Source organism: Schistocerca americana, chromosome 8 (assembly GCF_021461395.2).
Source record: "Schistocerca americana isolate TAMUIC-IGC-003095 chromosome 8, iqSchAmer2.1, whole genome shotgun sequence".
Taxonomy (NCBI): domain Eukaryota; kingdom Metazoa; phylum Arthropoda; class Insecta; order Orthoptera; family Acrididae; genus Schistocerca; species Schistocerca americana.
In genome coordinates, this window is record NC_060126.1 from 228870138 (window position 1) to 228897902 (window position 27765).

At 37.1% G+C, this 27765-nt stretch overlaps 2 protein-coding genes across 2 annotated transcripts in view; both read left to right on the plus strand.

Moving 5' to 3' along the window:
• The first annotated feature begins 15575 nt into the window (after positions 1-15575).
• The window catches only part of LOC124544908 (T-complex protein 1 subunit epsilon), a 49690-nt gene continuing 37500 nt past the window's right edge, over positions 15576-27765 (plus strand). The window contains exon 1 of the mRNA XM_047123642.1: positions 15576-15740. The gene's annotated coding sequence lies outside the window, so the exon portion shown is untranslated. The remainder of the gene's footprint in view (positions 15741-27765) is intronic.
• Positions 21345-21773, plus strand: LOC124545703 (ARL14 effector protein-like). The gene has a single exon (XM_047124650.1). It carries the CDS (start codon positions 21345-21347, stop codon positions 21771-21773), a length of 429 nt encoding a protein of 142 aa, XP_046980606.1.

The following is a 27765-nucleotide window of genomic DNA, read 5'->3' on the forward strand; positions in this document are numbered from 1 at the left end:
TATCTTTCATTTCTGTAATTTGTGTAGTTATCTTTCATCTATTTTTCTTTGGCAAATGGAAACATCATAGGGTTTGATAAAAGAGGATCATGTTGTCTCAGTTTCAATCTACTCATATAGTCTTTCACTTTACCTGGCTTCTCACTAAGGATTTCGTGGTAGTCCCACAAAATATATCAAAACCATTTCTTTCTGTACTACTAAAATTATCTGCTGTGTTTATTTTACCTGAAAGTAGCTGTGAAATGCTGTCACTAATCAAATGGTTATCATAAAACTCATCATTCTCCTCAATGTAATTCCTGTCATCAAAGACTTCAACACCACTTCATTGATTGCTACAAATTTCATTAAATCTCATGTGTAATTTAGTTTTTCCATAAATTCAACATTTCGGTTCTACAAAGAGTAACTTTATATTTTTTTCAGTCAAGTGACTCCAGCTATCCACACTTTCCCTAATAAAATGTGTTTGTTCACTTCAGCTACCGCTAGACAGCCTTGTCAATCGTAAAATTACCAAATGTGAATGAAATTAGAGCTTGTCTACTAATCAGTTTACTAAATTTCCCTGTGGCTTCTTTAATTCTAACACCAGTGGTAGGAAATATTGTACAATATTCTGTGTTCTTCAATCTATCTCTTAACTTACCAGAAACGCCACAAATATGACTAGCCATATCTACTAAACATATTCCATTCCAGGTGCCAATAGAAATCTCAATGTATGGGCTACCAACTATTTCATGCTTTTCAATATTTTCATCAGTATCGGTTGTGTTAGCATACAAACAGAATCAATTATCAAAGCATCATTCTACTTAGATACTGTACAAGATTATGAACTTGTGCTACATCTACCTCAGATAATACTGACATTACATCATCATAAAACTAACTGGCTCAACCATATTTATCATAACTTAACATACACTCATCACCAAAAGACTAGTGAATTCATCACTACAAAGCTCAAACTGATTTTCAGACTTTCTATCGTCTTTGCTCACCTCTTGTAGCGTGAAATCCCAAAATTCACTCCCAGAATTAACTGTGATTGCCATGTAATCACAACCATGTCTGGTGTTGTATCTGTAATCTGTACTACATCTCCCTCTTGTACTCTTAGACTTCTTTCTACCTATTCTCACCTCAAACTGACAGGCTCCCAATGATGTGGTTACCTGTTTTTCTGTCTATCCCTCCTATTCTTGTTTGATCTATTATAGTTTCTCCTCTCAGTATTATTACTTTTTTTCTGTGATTGTTATTAAAATAGCCATTATTCCTATACTGATTCTCTTTTTGTTACTATCATTGTTATTACACCTATTTCTGTTGTTGTTATGGAGTTGAGAGGACCCCTGCCCCATCTTGGGACTGGTTTTCTTGTGGCTGTTGTTTGACCTGTCATTATTTTTACAGGTAGGATCCAGTTTGTCAACATATTTAAAAAATTCTTCTATCTAATCGTCTTATCTGTAGTCCAGATCCCACTGAACACAGGCAAGTGCTGTTTCAGTGTGTCAGTTTGTTTAAGCTCATTTAATGACTTGTCAAGTTTTGCTAATGTCCTGAGCTGTCTCTCACAAAATTCCCATGCCATTCTATTGTCTTCACAATATTTGCTGCCATTTCGAAATTCTGTCTTAATTCTGATCTGTTTACCTTCTGAACTAAATTTGTTCAAAAATAATCTTTCAGAATCGGTAAAATTTATTTCTGGGTTAACATGCTAGTTAGCCCAGGTCAAAACTTCTCCATCCAGAAAACGCTCCACTGATTTTATTTTAAGCAGTTCTGGCATACCAGATGTGAAACTGTCCTCGCACTGGTATACAAAATCCACAGAATGCAATTTAAAATATCCTGGGAAAAATTTACAAACATGCTGCCGCCACTATAAGCATTACTACACATATTTGTTTCCAGATTGTCTGCTTGGAGTTGGCTGTTTGAAGATTTTGAGCACCAGTAACAACTTCATTGTTAACAGAAGAAATTTGTTCTGTAACAAGCACTGAATTTAATTTTAACTTTTCCTCAATGTAATTACTCTTTGTTTTGAACTCAGATTTGCTTCTACTTAGCTCATCAATGACAATATTTTCAGTCTCTTTTACTCATTCTTCCATTACATACACTTGGCAGTTAACCAATTTTAATTCAATGTCTGTAAATTTCTTCTATCAATCAACTTCTAATTCTACATCATGTACTCGCTCATTAGTAGCATCTAATGTCTTTTTACTACAACAGTATCCTCTGTAACTGTGTTTAGGCCATTATTCAGTTTTTTGTACTTAACATCCATTCCTTTAAACTTTTGGTCCATATTTTTATCAACATTTTAAAATTACCATACATTTTTTTAATTTTGTTCTGATAATTTACCATCTACTAGCTCCGAAAGTAGTGCAATTAAATTAACTGTCTGTCCTATCTGCTGAAAACCTTGAAATGGTGATGATGAACTGCTGAATGTATTTCCATGATTGTGGTTTGGAAAATTTGAGTTTGAAGTCGACGAGTGTAGCCGACATCCAGATGTGTTCCTCACACCTATTTGATCTAAATTACTTTGATTCATATTGGCAAACTCTTTATCAAACAAATCACACAAAATCTTAAAAAATTCTTTCAAAATTGTCACACACAGTATTCTCTAACTGACTGTATGGTGTGAACAAAGAAATCACTTCCTATCATCAAATTGTTTAAACACTGAAACTAGAGAAAGGAAAGAAAATCAATAAATGCACTCATCTGAAAAAAATCTGCAGCATCGCCGATGGTCCACACTTTCGCATGTACACAAGTTTTGCCAGCACTGTCCACATCCAAAGTCAAGCACAGCACTGTTTCAGTCAATTATTGCACTTGAAACTTAACATGCATTTGCACTGGGTACAGATTTACACATGTCCCAGCTTCTCTACGACATTAAAACAGAACTGCTGATAGCGAAGAAGTCAGTGTGGTGGGGGATGTGTAATGTGGATTGATGATAAATAAAATATTTGCAGACTTATAAAAGTTGAAAGTTTGTGCCAAAAGTTATACGAAGTTTCACAGCCACAATAGGACTGTGAACCACAAGAATTCAAAAAAAGGACTCCATCAGCTGAAATGCAAATATCTCAACAAATTGACTGAGCTGAAAAAATGCAGATCTGTTCATTAATTTAGAGTGAAGAGTTGATACTAAAAATGTTAGTGAAATTTACATAAGTTGTAGATCTTCATTCTTAAGGTGGAGCTTTGGCACAAATATCCTGAGCTCTTCTGCTGTGCTGCTGTAAACGAAAAACTTATTGTGTAATCCACGAAATATATTCCAGGTACAGATTTTACTCAAAACAGCTTTAATGGCATACAAGACGTACGGTGTCGAAAAATATGTAAAGAAGGTTCTTCATGCTGTGCTGTTGATGGTTGGTGACAAAATTACTGCCTGCTGTATGTCGACTGCTGGTATTTATATAACTTATAACAATCATTTACAAACAGAATTACAAATTTTAAGAAATTGCAGTTAAAAGTGTGTAACAAGATTGACCTACATACACAGAAAAATACCGAAAATAATGGTTGGTTGGTCAGATGGTTGAATGGGGGAGGGGACCAAACAGCAAGGTCATCGGTTCTTTTGGGTTAGGGAAGGATGAGGAAGGAAGCTGGGACTGCCATTTCAAAGACCCATCCCAGCATTTACTGACTCGGTTTAGGGAAATCACGGAAAACCTAAGTCGCATAGCTGGGCATGAGTTTTGACCCATCATCCTCCCAAATACATGTTCAGTGTGCTAACCACAGTGCCACCTCCTCAGTAAAAAATTATCCTTAACAATTTTGTGTTGATGTGAACATAATTTCCTTAAGAACTCTAAAGTAATTTACAAGTTTCCAGAAAATAACAATGCATATTACGTTTTAGTTAACTATAGTCGAAAAAAAAATAAAAAATAAAAAATAGCTAGCAGATTTCCCGAAAATAGATTTTTAGCTGCAAAATACACTTTGTTTATGTAGGTCTTTACGGGTTTGATAAATATTAATTAACAGCCTCATTGAGATAGAAAGTTTAGATCAATTTCTTACAAGGGAAACTCCTCATCGCACCCCCCGCACCCCCCACTCAGATGTAGTAATAAAACGGTCCATTGTGAAGTCTGTCAAAAACTGTACACAGATCAAGCATGAAAACAGGAAGAGTGTGTACTGAACTATGAAAGAATGAGCAAAATAGAAGCAGTGAACGGTTCACGCTTAAGATGTGGAACATCAAGCAAACTGAAAGAAGCAGGATGATGTCATTGTGTGGTCACGGTGATGGACTGCAAAGCGGGAGATCCATATTCAAATTTCCCTTGTGCCCATTTTTCTTTTTGACAAATTGATGAACTGTCTATCTGGCACTCACATGTCTGTTCTCCTTCTGTAGTCTTGGCAATTGTCATGCTGTACATTGGTTATAGAAAATGCGTCATGTGATACGAAAATATTACAATCAAAATGTGATGAATAGTGAGAACAGACGAGATACCAAATAGACCTCTCACACAAATGAAAACAGCAAATAAACGGATGTAAACTATGTTAAAAGAAAGGAATTCAAGAGTCAAAATTTCCAAAACGGAATGCAAGAGACTTAATATGTAGCACATGTGTCGAAGAAATAGGGGGTACATACATCTGGCGGTCCCTTTGTTACACATTGATGTAACATATCTTACACCATGAGACAGACACAGACACATCAGTGACCAGACAGACAGTTCATAATTTTGTGAAAAAAAATGTGACCTGAGGGAGATTTGTATATGGATCTCCCCATTTGCAGTCCAAAAGTGGGGCCACATAACCATGATACCATGGCTATTGGGATTCGTTTCAAGAGTCTACATCTCAGCTTGGACCATTCGCTGTTTCTGTTGTGTTTCTTTTTTCACAGTTCAGTACACCTTCTTCCTGTTTTCAGGCTTGATCTGTGGTCAGTTTTTGACAGGCTAGCCACTGGGCCATCTTACCACTAAATCTGAGGGGGTAGAATGGGGAGTTTTCCTTGTAAGTAAAGACAGAGTCTGACTTGATGTGAAACACTAAGATAAAAGATTATTTACTCTACCTTTAATTTGTTGATTTATTGCAGATGAACCGCATCTACTTATTTCCATAGCATATATTGAACACATGGCTTTCAGGACTTCGTTACTTCTTTTCGAAGAGCAGTTTTTTTTTAAATTCAGTAGCTGTCTTTCAGTTCATAATCTGTCTACATATTTCCTCTTTAGCAGTGACATCTAGGTCAAGAACTACCTTTGTGCTGGTCGACTGATCAAATTAAATTTTGGGGGGGATAAAGCTTTTAAAGTAGACAGCACACTCTTTTGTAATCTTCTCTTCTCGCATTGACAATATCTTACTGAGGTTACCTATTAATAAAACCAGTCTATTGTAAAATAACAATATTACTAATATTATTATTGTTGTTGTTGTTGTAAAAATGAAACCTCTGAAATCGCTATTAAAAATTAGAGTGCAAATAAATCAAAATCCGATCATACATAGAAATGTGTTCCTAGAGAGAATGGATATCTGACAGTTCCCTGTAGATTGTCGTTGCTGGTGCTTGTAACAACCCCAAATGCTTTTCCATGCCAATCTGGATTCTCTTGTGACGGCTCAACGTAACTCTTTAATTTTTCTCTTAAAGGCTACCATAGAGTTTCATTTTTAAAGTTCCATCTATATCTTTGTGGAGGAAATGATCAAAACTAATCCTCGCTTTGAAACTTCCTGGCAGATTAAAACTGTGTGCCCGACCGAGACTCGAACTCAGGACCTTTGCCTTTCGCGGGCAAGTGCTCTACCAACTGAGCTACCGAAGCACGACTCACGCCCGGCACTCACAGCTTTACTTCTGCCAGTACCTCGTCTCCTACCTTCCAAACTTTACAGAAGCTCTCCTGCGAACCTTGCAGAACTAGCACTCCTGAAAGAAAGGCAAAGGTCCCGAGTTCGAGTCTCGGTCGGGCACACAGTTTTAATCTGCCAGGAAGTTTCATATGAGCGCACACTCCGCTGCAGAGTGAAAATCTCATTCTGGAATCCTCGCTTTATTCACGTTACCAGGATCGGCTATTTAACAGCGTGATACCCATGCAGGTTGTAGTTCTCTATCTTTCGCAAATCGATGATAAGTGACATCCACAGTTTTATATGAAGCATTTCTGCATTCAGCAGTAGCACAATGATTTCTACTTGTGTTCATAATAACAGATAACCGCTAGCAACAAGAACAGCTAACAAGAAACTGCATTCTATTTATTTCAACAGAAGTGTTCCCAACCTTTCAGCGATATTGGATCGCATAACTGCACTGAAATTATCGTACATTTCGTTAATGGATCGTACATATCTACAACATAAACTCCGTTTTGGGAATGTGTCCTGGACTTTTTGTTGCAGGCTTCCAGGGGCAACAGAAAGTTCATTTTCAGTATTTCGCGTAATTATTGATCAAATCTAAAAATTTAACATGCTATCATGATATCCTCATTAAGAGTAAGTAAAATTTAGCACGATAACATAAGCACTACAATTAGAAACTAAGTATTTGTCTTGGCGCTCAAACATTCCAACTTTGTTCATCCATTACTCGAAAATGATAACACTTTGGGACTTCCAACAAACTTCACATATAACTTCAAACTTTATCAGAATTTTTTCTCGCTAACAGCTCCCCATAAAATGATGAAAGGAAAAACGTTTATGGCTTACTACGTTTTCACTGTTCATGTGTTCAGGCTTCAGTATCTGCCAAGATATTTTAATTTTTTACTTCTTCAAGACTTATGCTATTCGCAACACACTTTGCAGACAGCATCTACATGTAGCACTGAATGTACCTGCAAAATTATATCACTGTACACACATAGTTCAGGAGGGTATGACGTGATAAACACTTAGACGTGTCAAAAACTAGCTTCTACGTACACTAAATGATCAAAACTATCCAGACACCTTGCTGAAAATGACTTTCAAATTCGTTGCGCCCTCCATCGGAAATGCTGGAGTTCAATATGGTGTTGGCCCACCCTCAGCCTTGAAGACAGCTTCCACTCTCGCAGACATATGTTCAGTCAAGTGCTGGAAGGTTTCTTGGGGAATGGCAGCCCATTCTTCACGGAGTGCTGCACTGAGAAGAAGTATCGATGTCGGTAAGTGAGGCCTAGCAGGAAGTTGGCGTTCCAAAACATCCCAAAGGTGTTCTACAGGATTCAGGTCAGGACTCTGTGCAGGCCAGTCCATTACAGGGATGTTACTGTCGTGTAACCACTCCACCACAGACGGTGCATTATGAACAGGTACTCGATCATGTTGAAAGATGCAATCGCCATCCTCCAATTGCTCTTCAACAGTGGGACGCAAGAAGCTGCTCATAATATCAAAGGAGGCCTGTGCTGTGATAGTGCCACGCAAAACAAGATGGGGTGCAAGCCCCTCCATGAAAAACACGACCACATCATAACTTCAACGTCTCAAAATTTTACTGTTGGCACTACACACGCTGGCAATGACATTCACTGGGTATTTGCCATACCCACACCCTGCCATCGTATCGCCACATTGTGTACCGTAATTCGTCACTACACACAACGTTTTTCCACTGTACAGTTGTCCAGTGTTTACGCTCCTTACACCAAGGGAGGCGTCGTTTGTCATTTATCGACGTGATGTATGTCCTATGAGCAGCCGCTTCACCATGAAGTCATGTTTTCTCACTTCCCACCTAACTGTCATAGAACTTGCAGTGGATCCTTATACAGTCTGGAATTCCTGTGTGATGGTCTGGATAGATGTCTGCCTACTACACATTACAACCTTCTTTAACTGTTGGCGGTCTGTCAGTCAGTAGACGAGGTCCGCCTGTACTCTTTTGTGCTGCATGTGTCCCTTCACGTTTCCACTTCACTATCACATCGGAAACTGTGTCACCCAATCACCTGACCATGTTCAAAGTCTGCGAGTTCTGCGGAGCACCCCATTCTGCTCTCCCACGATGTCTAATAACTACTGAGGTCGCTGATATGGAGCACCTGACAGTAGGTGGCAGCACAATGCACCAAATATGAAAAAGTATGTTTTTGGGGGTGTCCAGATACTTTTGATCACATAGTATACATTGGCGTGCACTGAAACTTCAAGCATCAATCGTGAGTTTTTAATTTATTACTTCCCTACTACTAATGCCATTCGCAGTATATTTTGCATGTATTAGCTACATATATGGCTGCATGCACCTGCAACATAATATCGCTCTACAGAAAATACTTCAGGAACGATGAACCCAGAAACAAGGAGATACATCAAAAAAGGGCTTCTGCTTAAAATGGAGTACAAATTACTGGTACTGTAGTCACCCAATACTTTATATAGAAGGCACTTAGCAACTTCCAACAAACTTTAAGCATAATTTCAAATCTTTCTTAAACTTTTTCTCACTTGTCCGTGATGGATGCAACAATTTATGAATTTTGGTATCCAAAAACATTTCAAATTCGTGCAGCTGAACCAGTTTCTTAGCAGTAGCTTTAAAATAGTTATGAATGTTCCTAGTTAGGTCTTCACAAGGTCTGGGAAGCCATTTACAAGCTTCACTGGCACACATGCGAAGTGAGTGACATATACATTTGAGAATAGTTAATCCAGGACGTTTTTCAGCTAATAGAGTTTCTTGACCCCATCATGGAATTACGACCATCAGAAAAAAATTCTAAATGTTGTTTTCAGAAACATTGTACTCAGACAATGAAAACATTAGATTAGGGTAAAAGTTATTCCTTGTTGCACTTTCCAAATTACAAAATTTACTTTCAATTTTAATTGTGATGTTATCAAAATATCTAACCACAGCACACGCAATTTTAACAGATCCTACATCTCATCAGTATGAACACTGCATTTTGTATGTCTCAGTTTTGCTGCCATTTCATTCTTATGGCTCTCTCCTGTCACATTCTTTATGATCTGGGAACATATAGTGTGTTGCAGATGTATAGTGCCAGCGATTTTTGAATCTGGAAAGCAACTCTTAACTTCGCCACTAGGTAATCTACAACATTGAAAGGAAGTTTGTGTTCTACCAGTCTACTATGAATCTTGCCAATTTAATTTCAGCAGTGTGAGGTGTGACCCTGATTATTTAAAGACACATCAACTATGTATAATTTCACAAATGTGCTCAAAATTCTCTGGCTTTTAGATAACACCGCACTCACTTTTTTGACATGATTTTCACTTTTAGAATTTTTTCAACATTCATTTCAGACGTAAACGTTACTTTACAGATTCTAATCTAACTCTTTCAGAGTTCGATTCATCAGTGCACAATGAAGCTTTATATTTAGGATTAGTTTCTCAGACTTGTCTATATTTTTGTTTTCGTCTCTTTCATTTAAATACGCCCACTGTAGATTTTTTGGGAGTACTAGGGCCACTATCACTGTCTACTGTTTCTATTGGCACGATTTTGCACAACCTAACACCTTATAAATCGCTCATTGTCCTCACCTGAGCCAACAATTAACTGTGATCATTTTCCCTTATGTATGAGCATCATACACGATGAAAAGCGGTCATTAAGGTGAATTCCACAGGGGATTCATCTTGGGGGACAACCTGAGTTGACTTATGCAGCTGCAACGTTATGAAATTGGGCAATTACATGGCTTAACAGACTGGCATGTAGGCTGCCCAAAATCGTATTTCTGAAATAAACGTTCAAAGATTAAATAAATCATAAGACTTAACACAATAAAAAAAGATAAAATGTTAAGGATAGTAAGCATTTCAAAATACTGCACAATAGACACATGATCCCAAAGGTGGATCATATGTTCATGCACCATCTTAAATTATTGTACATGTTTAATCCAGTCCTACAGTTGCAATGCTGTTCAACAAAGAGATTTGGGAATCATGGTTCTTGCTTTCGATATTCCTAATGGCACCACACCATTTTGCCAGCAGTCTGCACAGGAAGCCAATATGGCATTCCCTGGCATTTGTCCTCACTGACTGCAGGCAGGCTCGTGGGCTGCTCACATGCCAAGCCCTGTTCTGGACACTCCACAACGAGAAAAATAGCCTTCAAAAATTTTGAATATGACAGGTAAGGAATTACAGCAGCAGCATGTGCCATTAGAGTAAATTTTGTGAGTTATTTTAAGCATGACGTTCATATTCTTGAAGATATTTACTTTTTAATAATTTTATAGATTTATATTTTGTGTATTTATGTGCTATCCTATAGAGTTAATATTGTTTTTCCTTTATACATATTTTATAATTACAGTCATTGGTTTGCAGCACTGAGAACTTTTTAATTCACTTAATTAGTTAATTCCATGTAAGATTTATGGTTTACACTAGCCATTTCAAAATTATGTGGAGTGAGGCAGTTTACAGCTCAGAGATTTGTGGCTGAATCTTTGTTATGAAAGTTAAAGCATTCATTGTCTGTGCTATCATTATGTTATTGATAAAAAAGCGTAAATATCTTTCAATTTTCACGTTACAGGTGCCAATTATTTTACATTTTAATATCTACCAAGAGAAGTATTACAAATACCATCAGTTTTAAAGTAAAGTTTTTTGCTCACTACGAGATTTGTACAGAAGAAACCATTACCGTTTGGTCATAAAATTTTCTTTGCTATCTGTCAGATGCTTCAGGTTATTTGTTAAATCACTGAAGATTTTTTGCATCCACATACTGCATTCATACCTTGCATTTACTGCTGTTGCTTTCCAGTCCATTCACTTCTGAGATCCAAATGTCATCATTCTTCCTAGCATTTTTATAGTTCCTGTGTGACATATCGAACAGAATTTCGAATTAGTGTTGATCGATAGCCTCTAAAAAAATGAACAGCCATTAGCTTATATCATCTTAAGTTTCCATTCTGTCACATAGTCTCAAGCTGAATTGATACCTTGTAAATAACATCAATAAAAGAAAGAACGGTCTTACTTATTCCTATCTTTTAATATTACTTTTCAGATTAGGCAGTGCTTGTATTGAACACCATTAAAATCTTTCTTTAAGATGAGCGATTATAGCATGCACTCATAAAATTTCGTCTTTCATTTGCTGTCGGGAAATTTTGACCTGAGTATCTGCTTGTACAATTCTGTCATCTGTTTACTTATAGGTGCGGGTTTTTTTATCATTGCTTGAACCTTGCACTGACCTGTTGACCCTCCATCAGGTGGAATTCTGTGAATCACAGGGTCAGGCACAATGAGCCTGAGGGCCACAGATTTTGAAGGAATGTGTAGAAACAGACCATATGAAAATGAATGTTAGAATACCTTTTATTGAACCTGAAAGAAACAAAATACAAAGGATCGAAATTCTGAAACCACCAACGAACAGTTACAGTTTTCAGTAAATTAATTTTACTAAACAGCAAATTTATGCAAATAGCTCCAGTTTTAAGTCACTGTTTTGGTACTGGTGTCTTTCAGACTCACACAGGATTACCAGAAGAAACACAATGGCGCCCAGAGAATCAAAATTGCCAGATGATATTTGGATGGGATAAGCACATCGCGTTGTGGAAATTTTTATATTCATAGTGTGACATCGTTCTGCGAGCCATTTCTGTAGTGGAGGTGGTACATGTACTTTTTTTGGGGTGCACAAGAAGTGCTGATTTTTCTCCGTCTTCTGTGGGGATAAATCTTTTGAGTTGGCTTTGAGAACTCAAGGGGATTCCAGTCTTGTTCATAGTTCTGCGTAGCTCTTCAGGAACAAGTTGATGTGCCAGTGATTTTAAGTACATTTTTCTACGCATTTTCTCGAATTGATTTTCCATGTAAATAAGCTGGTAGTTGATACCATCCACATTCAACATTGTGAAGAAAATGACCCTTGACTAAGTCTTTCTGTTTCGACTTATAAAATGACTTTTTTATATAATAATAATAATAGGAATATTTATATATGTGTTTGGAAAGAGAGAGATTAATTTTTGATTGAGATTTTTCCTTTAAGTCGTAACTGGTACCTGAATTTTGGTTGCTGCCTCCTTGAATGATCAGCTTCTGCACCAGTTGTTGATGTATTGCAATTTGGCGGAAGTTATTGTTCTTTAAGGTTTAAAATACGACTCTGTTAGTTACTTGGCCATATTGCAGATAGCTTTGAGCCCAAGTTTTTGAAGCTTTTCATACCCAAGGAACAACTGTTGTAAGTAAGTAAGATCAAACAGCAATCTGCTTTTCGTGAGAAAAGGAGATTGCTTGACACACAAACTTTCTTCAAACTACACGTCCTGCTACATCAAAATTGGTCAGTGGAGTTCAGCACCATAAATTCTGTCAATTGATAGACGGCGATGACAATGAAGTTCACCTGTTTTTCGAAAAACAAGATTTGTGTACATAAATGTTTGGCAACGCTTACACATACTTCACTCGGTTTTATCACTAAAATATCAATTTTCATTAAATGTAACAATACATTCTGAGTGACGGCCTAGCAACACACCCTCTTTCCACAAGATACAGATTAACAGTCTTTTTTTAAAATAAAATCAATTGTCTTTTTTTTTTGTAGTCCATACTCAAGGATTCTTTAGTACTATCTTTGCGGGAATTGCGTACTAAAGAGTTTCTTGTTGTCCAGTTGCACTTCACTTCACTCCAAGTACTTTTTGAATCACGTTTACATTTTCGGTATTTACATACATTACTGAGCTTCTCAGAATAAATCAGGCACAAATTAGTTAAAGAAAAAAAAAGCAGTGAGGCACACATAACATTACAAACTGACTCTAAAGTAACACATATTTCATCTGGCTGTATCAATGTTACCTTTTGTTGAACTGTAGAAAGGGGCTTTCTCTGGTTTATTTTTCTCCCCAGATTCGGGGTCAAATGACATTGTCACTGTGAACCGAATACAAGAATCACAAAACCTTCACACCATTAAAGCCAAACATAGGGCTGATGCCAACTGTCTTTTATTTTTTTCTCACAGTTCCAACATATGACAGCTTTTTTGTGTTCAAATAGTTGATGAGGTAAAAATCGGCAATGGTATTTGATCAGAGCCAAATACAGACTTAACCATTCTCTTGTCAACTTCGCTTGGTTTGTTGCTGACACAGAAAGGGCCACAGGCTGTAGTCCAACATAGATCTTCATGTTGGCTGTGTATACTATTTTATCATCAACAAAAGGATTATGTTTTATTCCATATTTGTTTGGTTTAGAGGATATGTACCGCCTAAAAACACATCTACTACGAAAACCTGGAAGAATTTCGCGTACTCTGATGTTATCCCCAGTGCAATAGCTATTTTGACAATTTTCCATGAAATTTTCGAAAACTTCACGAATAGAAGCTAGCTGATCTAATTCTTTTCGTTGGGCTCCGGTAGCTCAGTCGTCAAAACGAAGGCAACGTATCAGACTCTTAAATCTGTTTGAGATTCATCACTAGACTAAATTTTTTCAACACCATCCCCTTCAGTCCCCCAAAGTTCCTCCAGACTTAGACGATTCCTTCTCTATGCACCTGCTAGATACAATAATCCAATAAAAACTCGTTGTTCAATAACGTCTGTGGAGTTGATATCTCTCTCTTTCTCTCTGGAGAAACGATACCTTATAGTGTCAATGTATTGGTTTGACGATTGCTTCAAGGATGTAATCAGTAAACAAATTATTCCAACATTTAGCTGCACTGTTAGACTTCTTAGCATTTCCTACGACTCTAGGAAGGTGAATGATGATGTTAGGTCTCAAGCAGTGTCTTTTCCCAGATGGCGTTTTGGCCATTGTGGTCCTCTTATCTCTTCCTAAATAAAAAATTCTTGTTTTGTCGTGTCTTCCTTCTTCATCTTCAGGAGTAGCCTCATCATCTGGCTCAGTTACAAAAATCACCTTCACATTCTTTCACTTAGTCTTGTGAATTAATGTCAGTCTCATCACCAATATCCTTAGAACACATGCGGTCTTTCTCGTCACTGCACATCAGCAAAGCCTGTATTTATTCAAGATGACGTGGGTTAGACAAATCGTAATAGTTCCGAGCCATATCTGTGGAGAATCCGGAGTGTGAAAGAGAAAACACCAGGATAATTACGTAGTCAGGTGCAATGTGCTGGAAAGTCCAGCTCAGTATACTACATATTTTCACAAAATAGTCCAAACATTGACACTACTAACCGATCAAGTGAGAAATATAACAACTCTGGTGAAGAACAGTCAAAATTACATACTTCTTTAAATGAGACATAATCGGACGCAACGAGCATGAGAGCTCACTGACGTCACATCTGCTCATTGCGGAGGTCACGCGAAAACTAATGGAGTGGATTGTAAACAGATCCTGAAGACAAGAGGGTACAAATGGCGGGGAAATCCCACGTCGCCTAACTGGGGAGAAGGGAACGAAAACACGTCAGCTGTGTTTGTCAGGCTAATTGCGCCCGGAGGAGGGTTAACATATCGAGTATCGTGAAGATAGTTATTTTTTGTTTTCTGTGACATGCTCCACTGAAATATTTACTGGGATGAGCATAATTTGAATACCGGTACTATTTTCTCTTCGTTTGCATTTCGTTCGCGTAATTTAGAGTATTTCTAGGAACAATTTTCAGGTCTGTAATATACATTAGAGTGTCTTCACTAGTATCCGCACCTACACTTTACACAAATCTCATAAGCATTTTCTATGTGTGCTACCATGCTACATATAAGTATAATGTATAAACCAGATTTTTATTGGCATAAATCGCTTCTGGGTCATGTGCAGCCACTGTTTCCTACAGCATTGGACGTCTACAGAAGGCTTTTTTCATTACTAACGAACAATAGTGCTGATGGTAACGGAAGAACTGCCAACTTTACAATCTGCTTATGATGAGCGATAAGCAGCGACCCACGCAAAATGTAGCAAGCGGTTTACTGCCTCTCGTCTGTAATCCCGTAAGTGATTCTGCATGTATCGAGCAGCAGCATTTTTTGATTCATTATACAAGAGCTACAATGATCCGAAAATCTGCGCCTGCTGTGTGAAAGGACGAACGAATCACTCTCCCCACTGCATCTTAATGAACAGCTTCTGTATCGGACTCCTCAAATCAGTGAAGATCTTTGTTCACTGATTTGCTTGATTTCTGTTTCTCCAAAATTGGCCGTAGATTCATTATTATTCATTACTTGCAAAAAAAAAAAAAAAAAAAACATGTCTCAGAAAGTAAAAGAAATAGACTCAAAATCCACTGTTGGAGAACAACATGTCATGCAAGTTTTTCAAAAAGGTGTGGATATGGGTTAGCTGCAGAAGCATATAAAAACAAAATGTGACACCTCTCTGAAGATCCGCCCGCACACATTTACTAATCTTAGATATTTCTGTTAACGGGCCTAGTTCACAGTTGGCGAAAACCTATTCAAAAATGGCTCCCAATGTTTTCGTTTGTTAAACTTTATTCACTGCAAGTTCAACATTTATCATACATATCAGTGGAACTCCAAATACAGCCATATTCTTGGTTGATGCGACTAACTTCTTTGGTGTTCGTGCACATGTTGGTTTGGGTTTGACCGAAGTATGGGTTTGTGAAGTGCGTGTATTAAATAACGAAGTGTGCGTGATTAGGAGAAGATTTGCAATTAACTTTCCTGGTGGCAGGAGAGTAGCTTGATAACTCAGTTAGGTAATTACATATTTTTTGAGTAGTATTACCATGTATGTCAAAACTTGGCCGGCCCCCGCATACATATAATCGAGGTGAACTGATTTAGTCATTGTGCGAGCAAAGGATTAATTCTTTCATTTCGTCGTTTAACGCCCGTCAGACCAGAAATTTCTTTCAGTTTGCATATGATAAAAGTTCTGCGTGTGTACAAAATTTAAGGTTCATTGTAGGTCATAGAAATTAAATCTTGCGAAGTTTTCTGAATATTCATCTGTGCAGGATCAAACTGGACATAGATTTGACACGAATTGTGAGAAACCGCCTTGTTTAGGAAACAGCGTTCTTTTCTGACACATTTCATAACACGTGATTCACAGGACAGAAGACTGACAAAAATATTTCAGAAATTATCACCGCTAACTTTGAAGTTCGTACCAATGCACCGAAACCTCAGAAACTGCCCAGAAATTTTACTAACGAGACCATCGTTTTGCAATGAAATTGACCTCTCTTCGCGTCTATCTTCCAATCATCCTGACTAGTAATTACGGTACCATTATCAGCCTGAAACAGTTTCTAGGTATATGTATGTTTGGCAAATAATTTTTCAGGTGATAAATATGTCGGCTTAATACAACAATAAAATGTATTGAAAACGTTACATACATTCAGGAGTCAACTTACATAGACATGTATTAAATTTAAACATAGTGCCAAATGTCAACTCTTTTCATTCACATCACTTTTTTAAGTCACGTCTTTTCAGCTGACACCAGGAACATGGTGGTTGGGACCCCCGTGCTCTCCATTCCATTCAGTGTGTTCACATTCTACAGAAAAACTTCGAAAATAGAGTTTCGTTGAGTGTTAAAAGGAAATAATGCTGGAATTTTCCATAAAAAATTTGAGTGTACAATTTTTAGGAACATATGTTCTGAAAATATATTGTGGACTAACAGGTCTAGTTCTTTAATTGTTGTTAACAACACTATTACTTTTGTACCTACCCTGGTTCCATTTAAAAAAAAAAAAAAAAAAAAAAAAGGATTACTGTTCACTGTGTGAACCTGAACTAACAAAATTTTGGTGGTGGTACATGGATATTTTATGTGTATTGCACTGAAAATATGTGGACAACAGTGCAAATGCCTACGATATGTACTGTGTGTCTTGTTTGGAAACAAACTTGGTCAGCCCACTTGCTATTGACAACAGAATACCCATTCTACTAGTTGCTCTCAAGCTTTCTTTCAGTACTGCTTTGTTGTGACTCAGGTTTGTTTTTCCAGCAAAAGGCCTATGAATAAGTCTACTGATGAAGAGTTGCAAAAGTACAATGCTGTTGCTGCAGGAACGGCTAAGCACAGCATATCGTACTGCTCTTCCATTACATTAAGGAGACCCACACACAAGATGCATCTCGGACAACTCTTCATCAATAAACCTATACCTACTGCTGTGTAATATTGTTAATGTACATCTAACACTGCCAATAAAACCAACCCAAACCAGAACCCAGCAATACTGAATGAAAGCTTGTGTTTTTTCTGTTATTCTCATATAATTCCCGTATACCACAGCTAAAAAACAATGAACACAGCATGTCTGACTGTTATGCTGAAAGGAGTGTGTAGAGGACAAAAAACTAAGCAGATAAACCCAATAAACATATGTCCAGAAATCAGTGGTTTCCTCAATATGACAAATGCACTCCTGCCAATGTTACAACACTTTTAATGTGTAAGGCTACATTTATGTTAAAATTCCACTAGTGGGACATCCTAAATTACAAAGTTATAAACTGCCCTCATTTTATTTATCATTCAATACCTCAGTAGGCTACTGGTAAATAACATTTAGACAAAAAGTATATCAATCATAGCTCGCCAGTAGCCTGACATCCCAGCCTCAGCCTCCTCCTCCGGGGGCTTGAACCCTGTTCCAGGCCTGTTGATTGTATCAAACTCTGGGGACACATTGGCATTGTGGATGGCTGTGATTGCATTAGGACAAAGCCTGGGCATGATGTGATGTGCAGAAGCCTACCTTCACATGAACAATGGGCATGTGGGTGGGTGTTTTTTTTTTTTTTTCCTTCAAGTGCATATCTGCTTGTCTGAACCCTCAGGGACCCTGTTGTAAGGTATTCTTGTACTGAGTCATAATACATTGTCAGACAAACCATTGGCTTCTGGACCTATTTTCATTAGGATTATTTGCTTGTACAATAGCCAAGTACCCTGTACATGTAAGTATCACATCGATATCCATGCAAAGTAATTTGTGTGTGTATGCATGACTGAATAAATGAATCAAAGTGCAATACAGGTACAAAGGTGCTGTAAGTAAAGATAATAAGTCAGATGAAATGCTATTACTCTGTAATTAGCCACCATGGACCTTCCAAAATTTTGGGTCATTCCATGGTCACTAACATAACATTTTTCAGTGACAACAGACATTTTAACCCCTTCCTTTTGGCAACAATGATTACTTTTTTACAACCTTCATGTTACACATGATAGGTTGATTTCCAGACTTCTTTGAGAGTTTCACAAATTGCCTATAAATACAATAGCCTATTTATAGATAAAATTTAAAAAAGTGTGACAAGTGTAACATTTGCATGACACTTTAAAAACCAACTGATGTTGTAACAGCTTTTGTCAAGTGCCAATGCTGTTTAGTTTCACCCTTAATATATGACTTCGACCTGTGCACTCTACCTTACTTCTTACCAGCAGCTTATTGCTGTGTGGCTAATTATTAGGTGGAGACAGGAAGATTTTATCAGTAAGGTGCTGTGACAAACATAACACAATGGTCATAACTATTAACTTTATTTCAGAGTAAGCCACAGTCCTATGATTGAAGCACATGTGTAAATACAAAGCATACAGCATTGGATAAATCTTATATAGCCTCTCTGAACTTGAAATGATTCAGTGGGCATGGTGATGATTGCAGTTTCTTCACAATGTCACTCCTGTGATACATAATTTGATCCTTTTTGTCAGGCCATTTATATGTAGATGTGCCAGCAGGAATCATGACAGACACTTGAAAAGAATTAGAATCCTCAGGATCCACTCCAACTACTTCTTCAGGATACCTCTGATTATCATACTGAACAATGCACAAGCCATGTACAGATAGTTCTATAGAAACAGAATTACCAAATGTTAGGACATTACTTAAGTCTTCACTACTTTCTTGCGGAATACTGCTATCTGAATCATCATTGCTATTATGAAGACTGACAGTGTAAAATCTTACACTATCAGATATGGTAACCACAACCTGCAAATTATTTTACACAATGCGCTCCTTTGATACCTTGGACAGGAGCTACATGTTTAAAAAAGTTACTCAGTTAATGTTTTTCTTCTTACATGTCACTCTCGACGACAATAGGACCTGCATATTCAAATTACCAGCAACAAGAACATCATAGAACTCTCTAGCATTCGAAATATGTTTGTCACCTTGGAGGACGCGCCTCCGCACATATCTTTTTGCGACAACACCCACACCATCATTTGAGCCCCAAAATACGATTAAAAAAAGTTCCAAGCAGAATATTTTAGACGTGCCAACATAGCTGCCATGGAATACCTGTTCTTGAAATGACTGGCTGCTCCATCACTCCATACTGTAATTTTTTCAACTGTCTCAAAGTGTTCTTCAAAATGTGTTATGATGGCTTTGTTGAAGATCTGTACTTCTGCAGATGTGTGACTGGTGCAATCTGAAATCACAGCATAACACTGATGCTTGACATCCTTGGTAGAATCTGGTCGATGATGCATGACTGCAGTATATATTGTCACAGCACAATCGTTGTTCCAGTGTGCTGCCATTACTTCACTCTGATGTCTTATACAATACTTTTCAACAAAGTCTGTTTGCAGTATCACACTTCCTGGCTAGAGAGAGAGTCCTGCTGTTTCTGCAATTCTGATACCTGTCGGTATAGGGCCATTCCGTGCCAAGTGATCTAATATCGAGAAATGTTCCCACATGACCATCATGGATTTTGATGAAATTTTGTATGAACATTCACGCATGTTCTCAATGAACACTAGTAAAGCTTCAGTTTCAAAAATTCAATACTTGCAGAGATATAGTCACTTGTTTGAAACCATAGCACAGCTTCCAATAGTGCATCCTTGAATTTTCAGCAAGTTTGAGATGAGATATCTCTGTAACTATTTTCATGAAAGAAACAAAACTTGGCCATCTTATACAACTTTTAGAGCTCTTTAAAGTAAAATATGAAGAAAAGGATTTCTGAGCAATTTTCATATAGATAATTTGAAGCAAAGTTGGGCCAAAAAATACCTGTTTAAAAAAAATGCGAACTTTAGTTTTTTATATCTTCAAAAGTAATTGTGGGATGTACATGAAACTTTGCACACCATAACTCACCAACACGAGGTATTATGATATAAAATTTCATTCTCCCATTGCTTTCCATTATTTCACAAATCTAGGGTGAAGTTGACGATTTTTCAAAAAGTGCTAAAAATGGGTATTTTCAGTCAAATTTTTCAAAAAAGTGTTTTCTCCAAACTCTTCTAAACTATGGTCATTAGAAAGAGCATATTCTAAACTATCTAGAAAAGTGGATTTGGTTTTGTAATGCAAGCATATAAGGTCCTAAACAGTAGCATCATCAAAGAGGCGCACTGGAAGTTTGAACACATTTTTCTGGCACTCAAATTATACCTGAAACCATTTATTATGCCTAATAAATGTTTATTAGTGCCTTGAGTAATTGAAATAAAAAGATCTGGTAAATAGGCAATGAGACTGTCAGAAAAACTTGAAAACTATGAGAAGTAGCCCTTCTACTTTTATCGTAAGTGTTCATCTGCATAAAACTCTTCTCATTTGTAAAAAAAATAGATCATAAAGAATTCATTGAATAATAGCTTCATATTTTTTGTACATCTCAAAATTGTAAATATTTACAAGTGGAAAATAAAGACCTAATTTTTGGATTCAATTGTATAAAACATTTTTCCAAAAAAGAATCGGTTTGCTTGAATCATGCATCAAGTGATGTAAATTTTCCAATCAGTATTGAAGAGATTTTAATACCTAGGTGTTGTAACCTGTGAATTCTTGTCTTAAAGTTATTAGGGAAACATGTGAAATTGGTTGGTTAAACATCTAAGAGTTTTAATTTTGTATTTAATCACACTTAAATGTAGCCTACTACCTTGGTAAATATGTAACCACTAATTTCACAGAGAAAATTCACAAGATTCACTGTTTATAGAAAATATAATGGCAACAATTACTTTAACAATCAGGTTGTTTCATTATTGTGAGACTTGTTTGAACAATTAGTATTTCAATGGTGTGTTTGCAGCACAGTGAGTGGGTTCTCTTGACTGAGTGTGGCTTGTTAAGTGATTCGTAAGACCATCAAAGTTTGTAATCTAATTTACAAAAAATTGTTTTGATTGTGTCTTTTATAGCATATATCTCTTATTAGATTTTTTCATTGGTATTGTACATTGTGTATAATTTCATTCAGTAGCAGTTTGTCTGGAGTTTAAGCAGATTATAATTTGCACTTAGAGGCCAAATACATTATTTAGTTACTGATTAGAGATGGATGCAGAAGGGAACAGTATACCTTCCTGCTCAATTGGGCAAGGAGATAGTGGAACAAAGTGTCATGTCACTTTCTTTGCCAAAAAAGCTGCTTTAAAATGGTTTGCGGATTTTAGTGATGAGGAAAAAGAGTTGTTGGTCCCACGTTCTGAAGCAAAGCTGGACAATACCTCTCAAGTTTGCCTACACCATGAAGCCCTGTTATTGACACAATATGAGAGGTTACAAAAAAAATGCTTCAATCCGTTTGGGAAGGTGAATCATAATGTTAAGGCAGGAATTCACACTCTTGATGCTGAAACAGCTAATAAGGCTTCTGATGTGTTGAAGAAGCAGCTTGTTAATAACATAAAGCCAGGTCAGAAAATTTGTCCGGCGTGCAGGACAATTGGACGAAGCTTTATCAGCCTCATCATCACATTCTGATGAGGACTTTACACCAAAAGAAGAATTAAATAGTAGCTTATTGTCTATTGGTATTTCACCCCTGAAGAGAACAGTAAGCTACAGAGATAAGCCCCAATATGTGAAGAAGAAAATTCAAAAGGCTCAAAATGTGATTAAAAACAGAATTGTAAATGCAATGGGAGTAAACCGACAAATTGAAGATGGTAGTGAAATTAAGGAATGTGGAAACTGTGCCGACTACGCACATTTGCTGACTGAACTGAAAGCCAAGATGCAGAATGCAATTCATAAAGAACAGATGCAAATTTTAACCTTGGCACCTGTAAGTTGGACAGTCAGACAAACAGCAGCTCAGTTCGGCGTGTCCGAAAGAATGGTGAAGAATGCTCGGAAGCGTAAGGCAGATAAGGGCATTCTGGCACTTCCCGAAAATAGGCAAAGCAGGAAATTACCAGCAGAAGTTGCTAGTAGAGTGCGAAATTTTTTTGAAGATGATGAGTATAGTAGGGTGCGCCCTGAAAAGGAAGATAGTATTTCAGTTAGACTTTTAGATAGAAAGACATACATGCAGAAAAGATTGTTACTTTGCAATTTACGGGAAATGTATGTTATCTATAAGAATATAAATGGTCCAGAAATAGGGTTCTCAAAGTTTTGTGAACTTAGACCCAAATGGTGTGTAACAGTAGGATCAGCTGGAATGCATGCAGTTTGTGTCCGTGCAATTCACCAAAATGTTAAGCTTATGCTTAGTGGAGCTGGTATACGTGAAAATTATAAGGAGATTCTCAGCAAGGCAGTTTGAACTCTAAACAGTGCATGCTACATCGCTGTGAAAGGTGTCCTGGGCCCGAAGCTATAGCATCTGAAATTGCCAGCTATTTCCTAGATAATGAGCCACAGGAAGTTATTGTGTTTAAGCAATGGATACATACCAATCGGGCCTCACTGGACATGAAGCAAATGGTAGTGGATGAATTTATTGAAGATGTAAAAAAGAAAATATGGAGTCCGTCATGCCATCATTACATTGCCAAGCATCAAAGCTTGCATCTTAAAGGCCTTAAATGTCATCTGAAAGATGAAGAGCTTGTTGTCCTAATGGATTTTGCAGAAAATTGTTCTTTTATCATTCAGGATGCTGTGCAAGGCTTCCACTGGCACAATAGTCAAGCAACAATTCATCCATTTGTTATCTACTTTCGTCAAAATGAGAAAGTAGAATCTTTAAGTTTTTGCATTATCAGTGATTGATTGCGGCATGACACTATTACAGTTCACGTTTTTATCAAGGAGCTCATCAAATATATAAAAGCACAGTTTTGCACAGATACCCCACATCCATTATTTCAGTGATGGCTCCAGTGCTCAATATAAAAATTTCAAGAATTTCCTAAATTTGTGCTATCATAAGAGTGACTTTGGAATTACTGCCAAATGGAATTATTATTATTATTATTATTTTTTTGTTTTGTTACTAGCTACGGGAAATCACCTTGTAATGGGACTGGAGGTACAACAAAGCGGTCAGCTGCAAGAGCAAGCTTCCAACGGCCACTTAATGGACAGATTCTTACTCCCCTAGATCTGTTTCACTTCTGCTCTGAAAACATTAATGGAATTAAATTTGTTTTCGTCAGTAAAGATGAAATAGAAAAAAATATTGTCACAAGAAGAGAGGTTTAAACTTGGACAAACTGTAGCAGACACTAGAGAAAATCATCACTTTTTACCTATTGATGAAACAGTAATTCAGGTCAGCAGAGTTTCAAATGATTGTTCATCTTTTCAAGCTAAAACGGGTCACAGTAATGAAGAAGGCATATTAATGTCTGCTCTCCAACCAGGACAATATCTTGCATGCATCTATGAAAACATGTGGTGGATTGGGAATATCTGTGAGACCTCCACAGAGCAAAGGGATGCATTAATAAACTTTATGCACTCACATGGTCCAGCAAATCCATTTTATTGGCCACCAAGAAGTGACAAGTGCTGGGTTCCGGAACACCACATATTGCAGTTATCCCAGCTCCATCAGTAAACTCGTCTGGCCGGCAATACACCATTCCTCTTGATATTCATCAGAAAATTAATGTAGCATATCAAAAATTGAAATAGGTTAGAGGAAACAATCTAAGGAACCCAAGAGTGCCTTCTAATTTTACAGGGGGCACTTAAATAATTTTACTATCAGGCTTGGGATCCTGTGGTAAAGAAACCCACCCGTGGCTGTTGTTGCTAAGCAATCGGGCGTGGCCCCTATGGCAATGGGAATGCTGGTTTTCTCAGGTGAAATGAAACTAGCAGTGGTTAAGCCACCATGGACCATAGCAACTCATTTATACACTTCTTTTCCATCAGTAAGCCGGTGTTGTTCATTAAACAGGCAACTAATAATTAGATGATTATGCAAATAAATTTTACGATTTACATTCATTCTTAATAATAATTGTGTGTGTGTGTGTGTGTGTGTGTGTGTGTGTGTGTGTGTGTGTGTGTGTGTGTGTGTGTGTGTAAGGGGGGGGAGGTGACAATTAAGAAATAACATTTTCTATTTTTATTCTTTGGCTATTCGGACTTAAGCTAGGTCCTATTCATCAGGACTTCTTATTTCACTTATCCCAGACATTAATAAACATGTATCAGGCAAAATAAAAGATTTCAGGTATAATTTGAGTGGCAGGAAAATGTGTTCAAACTTCCAGTGCACATCTCTGATGATGCTACTTTTTAGGGCCTTATATGCTTGCATTACAAAACCAAATCCACTTTTCTAGGTAGTTTAGAATATGCTCTTTCTAATGACCATAGTTTAGAAGAGTTTGGAGAAAACACTTTTTTGAACAATTTGACTAAGAATACCCATTTTTAGCACTTTTTGAAAAATCGTCAACTTCACCCTAGATTTGTGAAATAATGGAAAGCAATAGGAGAATGAAATTTTATGTTATAATACCTCGTGTTGGTGAGTTATGGTGTGCAAAGTTTCATGTACATCCCACAATTACTTTTGGAGATATAAAAAACTAAATTTCGCAATTTTTTTAAACAGGTAATTTTTCGTCCAACTTTGTTGCAAATTATCTATATGAAAATTGCTCAGAAATCCTTTTCTTCATATTTTACTGTAAAGAGCTCTAAAAGTTGTATAAGATGGCCAAGTTTTGTTTCTTTCATGAAAATAGTTACAGAGATATCTCATCTCAAAGTTGCTGAAAATTCAAGGACGCACTGTAGAAAGCTGTGCTATGGTCTCAAACAAGTGACTGTATCTCCAAAAGTATTGAATTTCTGAAACTGAAACTTTACCAGTTCCATGAGGGTCATGTGGGAGCCTTTAGACCACTTGGCACGGAATGACCCTATATGTTATATAGGTGTAATTTTACTTTCTGGAGTTGAGTTGTCAGTTCATCTCTTGCTTCAAGAAGCTTCCATTCTTGCTTCGCAATTGCACTCCTTCTATCCCGCTGAGTGACTTGAATCTTGCAGTTCTCAAGTTCTTCAGTTGACTGTTGCACTTTGAACTCCAAGGTGTCTACTAATTGTTCGGAAGGTAAGCACAAATGACACTTTCCTGTCATACAGTTTTTTGTTATGCATATCACACACAATAGAGCTTACAAAGCCATTTGTGGATGTTTCTGCACTTGTGTACAAATGGATCTGGCGAGGAAGGAATTCAAAGTTCTCACAGTATAAACAACAACACACTTCTTGTCTGAAAGAGCCAAACAAGTCAACGTGTGGTGGACGCAGTTGGCAAAACATTGACAATCCTATTTTCAAATCAGGGTACTTTTCTTTAAACAAAAAGTGGGCCACCTTCAGATTGAATATCACCAGCCTCTTTTTCATGCTTGTCTTTGTCTTTGTTTGTGCATCCCTGACAACTGTCACATCTTTATTACCAGGCAGCTGGTGTGAAATTTAATTACTGCGTAAGAAAACTTGCACAAGTTGTTTTGTTTCTTCAGTGATTGCAGTTGACCTATGTCTTTGACACTGTGCCACACAGAGAGACGCTACATAAACTTGTTGAAAATAATTTCGTTATCACTTTTCTTCGTTTTCAAGGACTTCTGGGTAAAGCTTCATTCACTTTTCTGACAGCTCTTTGTAGTGACCGAGCACATTTGTATGGTGATATTTCAGACGAACTTGTTGGCATTGTAGGGGATGCTGTTTCGTCAGAAGCCTGTTTTCGGCATTCTCTCATTCTTTTCGTACGGATTCTTGAAGCTCCCCTCTCCTTTTGTTGAATTTTCTTGTTGCCTTTCCTACTTTCTCATAGTTTCTTCATATTTTCATGTGCTTTCTGTCTTTCCATTTCCTTCTTCTGTGGATCTTGCTTAGGTCGACTTCTTTTCCATTCTGCTGGTGTCATTGGTGCCATTGTGGCCAATGAGGCGTGTTTCAACTAATTTTCTTACCAGAAAAGTTGGCTATTAATTGTCATAAATATTGTATACGTTATTTTTGATACACACTAACATTGTCTCTTTGAAATTAAATCGTAAAATTAAACTGTTATTTCCAGTGAGGCAGATAAAATGTCGTTATAACCAGTGACTAACGTAACAAATAATGGGGGTTATGTGAGTCACAAAATACCTGTTACATTTGTCACACCTACTATTAGAGTTTGTAGAACCATATTACGCATCCCCTTTCTCAGTATGCTATATTGGATGTCTGTCTTAATGTTTATGGATACAATAGCTAAAAAAAACTGATATCACAGTACAAATGTGAAAAAATTGCGTGTTTGGTGACTAACGTAACACCGACGTCAAAGCTACTATGATTATTATCTGCCCACACCATAATAGTCAGTGGGTTGTGGAAACCTACATTAATTGACTGGGGAGTTCACCATACAGCATGCCACATGTAAAATATGTTAAAATAGGAGTAAAGACTTACGTTTCAGTTCACTGAAAACTGCCAATAATGGCTTCTGTGCAAGGCACTGCTACTGTTTATATTCGGGCTTCTAATGCATAGCTCGTGCTAAGTTTATTGTTGCAGTGTTGCCAAATTCAGAAACTACACATTCTGAGCTTTAATATGACATGCTACATGATTAAGTGGAAGAAAATTTTAATTGTGACAAAAATGTCGCATTTCCATGGAATTACCCCTTTTGTCGGCGTTCAGTTCATGATGTAGAATGTGTTATATAAGAAGTATTAAATCATTTTAATCATAATGGTTTCAGTTTTTCCATTTCTTGTGGGAAATTTATTATGCAGCTTCATTTCCTGGGTGAAATATACAGTTGTGTGTTTTATTTAATTTTTCTCAGTACATTTAAGTCCAGTCCTCTTGCTCCGTGATGATGAATTAGTGTTATGTCCATAATGGATTGGTAGATGTACCCTGTTGATGCATGCTATTTATTCATTTATCTAAGGCCATCTCTGTGATACAGGATTTGTCGTCATAACAACTAAATAACTGACACAATGAAAATAAATAACTCCAGTATACATACACACTTAATATACAAGTAGCTACAACTAAGACCTTATACTTTAATGAATTAAACAGCTCTTCAGATACCTAATTACTTCAAAGTGGCTTGATATGTTAAATATTTGATGTTAGACATGTAAGTGAGAAAAAGTTGAGAAGGTTTGAAACTGTGCTTAAAGTTTGTTGGAGGTCACTAAGTACCCTCATTATCAAACAAGGGTTGCATATAGTGTTATGAATTAGCACTCCATTGTAACCAAAAGCAGGTTTTCCACACATCTCAATGCTTATCCCATCATCTCTCCCGAACCATGCATTGTATAATTTAATTATGCAGTTATGTTCAGTGGTAATATGGGTACTGTCTGCAAACTGTGCCATGAATAGAGTCAGTAGGAAAAAAATATCCAATGTGAAAGTTTTATTGCATTAACAGCAGAAATGTAGTAAGCAGTGAACTATCTTCATTTCGTAATTTTATGTATGGTGCCAGTGAGAAAAAAATTCCTAAGGTTTGAAGTTACGTAGT